At 48.1% G+C, this 6,097-nt stretch overlaps 1 protein-coding gene across 3 annotated transcripts in view; it reads left to right on the top strand.

Moving 5' to 3' along the window:
* CUTA (cutA divalent cation tolerance homolog) overlaps nucleotides 1-5,479 on the top strand; it is a 25,925-nt gene extending 20,446 nt beyond the window's left edge. For all 3 annotated transcript variants that reach the window (XM_018558138.1, XM_018558140.1, XM_018558139.1), the window contains exons 4-6: nucleotides 1,057-1,102; nucleotides 3,012-3,061; nucleotides 5,309-5,479. In XM_018558138.1, coding sequence (XP_018413640.1) covers nucleotides 1,057-1,102; nucleotides 3,012-3,061; nucleotides 5,309-5,408 — 196 coding nt within the window. In that variant the 3' untranslated portion in view covers nucleotides 5,409-5,479. The remainder of the gene's footprint in view (nucleotides 1-1,056; nucleotides 1,103-3,011; nucleotides 3,062-5,308) is intronic.
* Nucleotides 5,480-6,097: the final 618 nt, after the last annotated feature.

Here is a 6,097-nt window from a genome sequence, read left to right as displayed (position 1 = left end):
ACTGTTCTAACCAATACCGCTACCCCCTGAATACTGCTCTAACCAATACCGCTACCCCCTGAACACTGCTCTAACCAATACCGCTACCCCCTGAACACTGCTAACCAATACCCCTACCCCCTGAATACTGTTCTAACCAATACCGCTACCCCCTGAACACTGTTCTAACAAATACCGCTACCCCTGAACACTGTTCTAACCAATACCGCTACCCCCTGAATACTGTTCTAACCAATACCACTACCCCTGAATACTGTTCTAACCAATACCGCTACCCCTGAATACTGTTCTAACCAATACCGCTACCCCCTGAATACTGTTCTAACCAATACCGCTCCCCCCTGAACACTGTTCTAACCAATACCGCTACCCCCTGAACACTGCTCTAACCAATACCACTACCCCCTGAACACTGTTCTAACCAACAGTGCTCTCGCTCCCTAATCAATGCTGATGATTGGAGCAGTATTCTGGCAGGGGGGCATATTGGACAGCTGGAGAGTAAGGGGTTCTCGGACTGCAGAAGAGTCGGGTCGTTGCTGTTCAGGAGCGTGATGGAGTCCGTCTATCCTATGAGCTGGCAGCACGGGGTACTTAAAAAAAAACGGAAAAGAGCCCAATTTTTTATTACTGGCTGCATTACAGTAAAAATAACAATGGTTCAATTGGGCTGTGATACGGAATATACTGCGGATGGGATTTGAATATCTACCTGCAGTCCTGCTTTCTGCAATAGAGTCAGACATTTAAAAGGTGCAAAAATTTCCGGGTTGACACTTATAGATTACTTGGCAGTGGCGGCATCAGTGTAATAATTGTCTGTATAGTATGTGACCTAGTTCAGGTGCCATAACATCAGGCGAAGTGACACAAGTAAGAAGAAGTAATATTGTCTTTTCCATTTACATTGGGCCAGGATAGGCAGCTCATGGCTCTGCGGGCATTGGCTGGCAAGGAGACTTGATTCAGATAGGCACTGTGTAGGCACCACTGTAGGGGTGCGGGTTCCTTACACCGTGTCGTGCTCACCGTTGTCTTCTGTTTTTCCTTCACCAGATATGAATGGAAGGGGAAGATTGAGGAGGACAGCGAAGTATTGCTGGTAAGCCGCCATCCCGATACCTGAATTGGAAACTAATGCGGCCACCACATCTAAGGGCTGGTTGGCTGCGGTGTTTTACATTTTTGTTTTTTGAATTAGGATACACTTTAAAAAGATTTAGTTTCATTTCCCTGGCCAGCCGCAGTGTGACCACAGGCTGTGCTATGTGAACGTTCACAGGGGGGAGTGTAGAAAGGACACTAACTATGATGTCAGTCATAGATAGAAGTGACATTTCAGGACCGATCAGTTCTCCTGCCCATACGATTTGCGATGCCAATCTGCCCTGGAGCAGCTGAGAAAGTGTTGGAATGTTTGAACTATCGGCAGTCACGCATTCCACCGTAAAAAAAACTGGGTGGAATTACATTGAAACGTGTGACCACATCACCGGTCACACATTGTAACGTAGTCACAAACTTTGATAGAACACCGCCATCAGAGGGGTACGGCAGCTACCCATGTGAGGGGTCTGGGGGGCCTCTTACATGAGTATCAGCTGTACCAGGGGCGGCATGGCAGAGGTGACGGGAGGGGGTGGAGGAGGCCAGGCCCCAGCAGCAGCAGGTAAGAGGAGTTGGGAGGAGGTGCAGGGAAAGGGACCCCGGCGACCAGCCCACCTGAGGCCCTGCAGAGCCCACCATAGAGAGTCTCAGATGGGCTATGCAGGATCTATGGTGTGCTCTGCAGGGTCCCTCTCAGGTGGGGTGTAAGGTAAGCCGAGAGTCCAGTGCGTTACTGAGCCAAGAGTCCAGTGCGTTACTGAGCCAAGAGTCCAGTGCGTTACTGAGCCGAGAGTCCAGTGCGTTACTGAGCCGAGAGTCCAGTGCGTTACTGAGCCAAGAGTCCAGTGCGTTACTGAGCCAAGAGTCCAGTGCGTTACTGAGCCGAGAGTCCAGTGCGTTACTGAGCCCACATATACCTATATACATGCTATATGTAGCATAAAGGTATAAAACGATCTATGCCGTGTTTATCTTCATTTTAGATGTCAAAAGGGTTTTGTGGCTCCCGGTGTTTTCTTTTCTGTGGGAAACGGGTCCAAATGGCTCTTTGACTGTTTAAGGTTGCTGACCCCTGGTATAGATGATGCTGTTCATCCTCCAGCCAGGAAATGAGGGCGGGGCTCTATCTGACTTTTTGCAGCTTCTAATGCACATTGTGAGAAGCTCCCAGTGTGCAGTGATATCAGAGGAAGCCATTCCAGGAGAGGAAGGCCGGAGGTCAGATAGAAGACTGAAGGGAAGGCCCGGAGGTCAGATAGAAGACTGAAGGGAAGGCCGGAGGTCAGATAGAAGACTGAAGGGAAGGCCCGGAGGTCAGATAGAAGACTGAAGGGAAGGCCGGAGGTCAGATAGAAGACTGAAGGGAAGGACGGAGGTCAGATAGAAGACTGAAGGGAAGGACGGAGGTCAGATAGAAGACTGAAGGGAAGGCCAGAGGTCAGATAGAAGACTGAAGGGAAGGCCCGGAGGTCAGATAGAAGACTGAAGGGGAGGACGGAGGTCAGATAGAAGACTGAAGGGGAGGACGGAGGTCAGATAGAAGACTGAAGGGGAGGACGGAGGTCAGATAGAAGACTGAAAAGAAGGACGGAGGTCAGATAGAAGACTGAAGGGAAGGCCGGAGGTCAGATTTATCGGCAGTGATGAACATCAGTATAGGAATTGATCTGGGACAATGTTGGTGCACGAAGTTGGATTTGAAGCAGGCACACGGGTGTATTTCTGGTACTTATTGAGGTTAACAATGTTACAGCTATAAGATGGAGGAGTACAGCATGTGATATTCCCTGTGCACATTAACAGGCTTCCTCTTCCCAGCAGCACATCGTTGTGTCACCTTCATGAGATCAATAATGATTTCCCTGGTACCTCATTCTCACCTTCCTGTCCCTGTCTCCTTACAGATGATTAAGACCAGGTCATCCAAAGTTCCAGCTCTGACGGAATATGTCAGGTGAGAAGACGGGGGGGGGGAGGGGGGCATCTCCATTATTTATTGCACTCACTATGGGGTGGTTAATATGGGTTCCAAAACAAAACAAAAGAAGAAGCTTGGGGTACATTGAACACATATTATGGAAGCCTGTTGCTCTAATGTTAGAAAAGAACAACAAGCCCAACCGTGTCCTATAAGATATACGTACCATCGCATGGACGTCCGACTGGGAAACTGCTCCAAAGCTGGACACTTCACTCTTAGATTATTTTTGTTCTGATCGAAAAAAATCGAATAGATTCCTCCCTCCATGCTGAACAGTGGGATGAACGAACACCCCGCTGTGGCACACCCGTTGCTGTCAGAATACCCGCAAAGTGACAGACTGTGAGATCCCAGAGATCGGGTTTAATAACTCTTGTGATATATCGGCTGCAGTGCTGAAGGCAGGGCATTGTTTTCAGTGAGTCAGTTGGAAGAAATGCATGGTGAGAAAATATGGATAGTATGCATGCATGGTAAGGATAAATCACAGTGCAGCACTGCAGGGCAGGAAGTAGAGCCTGAGTATTTAATGAGCACATATGGCTGCACCTCAGCAAAGGGCGGAGCCAACCCAATACTGAACCCTACAGACTAAGACTGGGATGCCATTAAAGTTCATGTGCGTGTAAAGGCCGGCGTCCCAATACTTCTGGCAATATAGCGTATGTGCTGCTCGCCCATGGTTTTGGAGTTTAAGCCTTCAGCTTCAATCTAAAGATGCTGAATACGGATCTTAAATAAAACCTTTCAAAAAGTATGAGGTGCCATTGACGACCATCTGAAAATTCTAGTTTTATGTTACTGATCTAAACAAATATGCAAATCAGGAAAGTCAGAAGTCCTTTTCGGCATAATTGTTCCAGGTGAGTGGCCGTGATCAGCATAATAGGAAAGCAGCTGTCATTTGTAGAATGAAAAGTCGGCAATGCCAAGTCCTATATGTTTCTATTAGGGAAGGATTCTGTTGGCTTTAAAGTAAATCTGCCAAAAATCTGTGCAATTCAATCTGAGTACACGATGAAATATAAGGAAACACAGGTGACCTTCAATAAAAGCGCCATGTTAAATGTTCCGGAGATCTACAGAGCCAGCGTTGACGGGCTTTTGTTTGACTCTCTCCCCATACAAGTCAATGGGAATACAAATACAACTTAAATTAGGTTGATGCAATGCACGGAACGCACTGGGTCTCACCCTGGCCGCCTCATTTTGTTTTGGGGCAGGAGGGGGCGTGGTGATGCATTGAAGTCAATGGCACCGCAGCCACGCCCTCCGGCCGCAGTGCGATCGCTCACGCCGGAACACGTGGCACATCACTGCCTGCGGCCCGGTCAGAAAAAATGCTGCATGCACTATTCTTTCTAAACACACCGGAAGGCAGGCATTGATGTGCCACGCGTTCCGGTGTGGGCGATCGCACTGTGGCCAGAGGGTGTGGCTGCGGTGCCATTGACTTAAATGCACCCGCATGCCCCCTCTCGCCCCAAAACAAAGTGAGCCGGCCGAGGTGCGTTCCAGTGTTCTGTCGAGGTGGCCAACTTGTCGACATCTCCAAATCGTGACGTCACCTCCGTTGCAACCCTAGTTGACTTTTCTACTTGCTGTAGGTGCAACTGTGCAGCTTCGAAATTGTCATCGAGTTCTCCAACTCTCGTCGGCGCTTCTGGCATCGGGTGCCCGCGCAGTCGCATTGCTGCTGATTGTACAGCTTGATACTTCTCTTGGGTGGCTAAGCAGGCGCACTGACGGGAGTTGGAGGTCTCGATGAGTTGGAGAATTCGATAGAACACCGGCACTGAATCGGGCCGGGACGCACTGGGGCTGCTGTGAACTAGCCCTCAATGATCTCAGAATTATCTCAAACTGATCTCCTATGCAATCACAATGCACCTGAAAGCACGCTGCCTTGCCCATTAATATTGGCCTCCCCCCTTCCAAAGACAATGTCAGGGGGGCTGTGATCTCTGTGAGAGGTAATGTACACCTGGCAGTAACATCAATAAATATATTGGATGCTAGGCCGGCTTTAATGCCTAGGTGAGTGAGTGAAACACCCATCTCTGGCTACAATGGTAATATTTAACAAATGCCTGAGACTCAGCTTTTATATTTGGTCTGAAGAACTATAAAGCTGCCTTGTTTATGACACATTTCCCTTTTGACTGCATTTGGGGTTCAGTTTATAGTTTTATTAACCCAAACCATTGTGTTTCCTTACAGGTCCGTCCATCCATACGAAGTGTGTGAGGTGATCAGCGTCCCCATAGACCAGGGGAACCCTCCGTACCTCTCATGGGTTGAAGAAAATGTCCCAAAATGAGAGTTTGATATCCCCACCATCCACAGTGTGAGGATGTGAAAGGGTCAGTCCACCCAAAAGTGATTGCTAGAGGTGGAGCTTGTGGGCTTCTTATATGAATGCATCAGTAATGAATTATTTCTGCCATAGTTCCTGGGAATTCTGAGGGTGTTCCAGCTCCTCCTGTTACATTCTCTACAAGCTGAACTTCATATGTACTACAGCGGGGATAGTGGGAACCCCTCACAATGGAACCCCGCCAATGGGGTCCCCGAGAGATTTAGGAAACTAATATTGGGATTAACTTTCCAGTATCTACCAAAAATGGAAAGATCAGATTTTGGCTGGACTGACCCTTTATGGAATTATGTTACACTCACCAGTTTACAGAATCACATTAAAATGTTGTTTACTATTACAAATACTCCTGTTCTTTTTTCATTTTGGATGCATGCCGTGCCTGCGAAAGAGCCGGTCCACTGATTGGTATCATTCTCCATGGAAGAGCCTGTCCACTGATTGGTATCATTCTCCATGGAAGAGCCTGTCCACTGACTGGTATAATTCTCCATGGAAGAGCCTGTCCACTGACTGGTATCATTCTCCATGGAAGAGCCTGTCCATTGACTGGTTTGATTCTCCATGGAAGAGCCTGTCCATTGACTGGTTTGATTCTCCATGGAAGAGCCTGTCCACTGATTGGTGTCATT

Source organism: Nanorana parkeri, unplaced genomic scaffold (genome assembly GCF_000935625.1).
Source record: "Nanorana parkeri isolate BGI_ZX_2015 unplaced genomic scaffold, ASM93562v1 scaffold321, whole genome shotgun sequence".
Classification (NCBI taxonomy): domain Eukaryota; kingdom Metazoa; phylum Chordata; class Amphibia; order Anura; family Dicroglossidae; genus Nanorana; species Nanorana parkeri.
The sequence above is the reverse complement of the archived record's forward strand: the minus strand, read 5'-3'. Positions and strand labels throughout refer to the sequence as shown.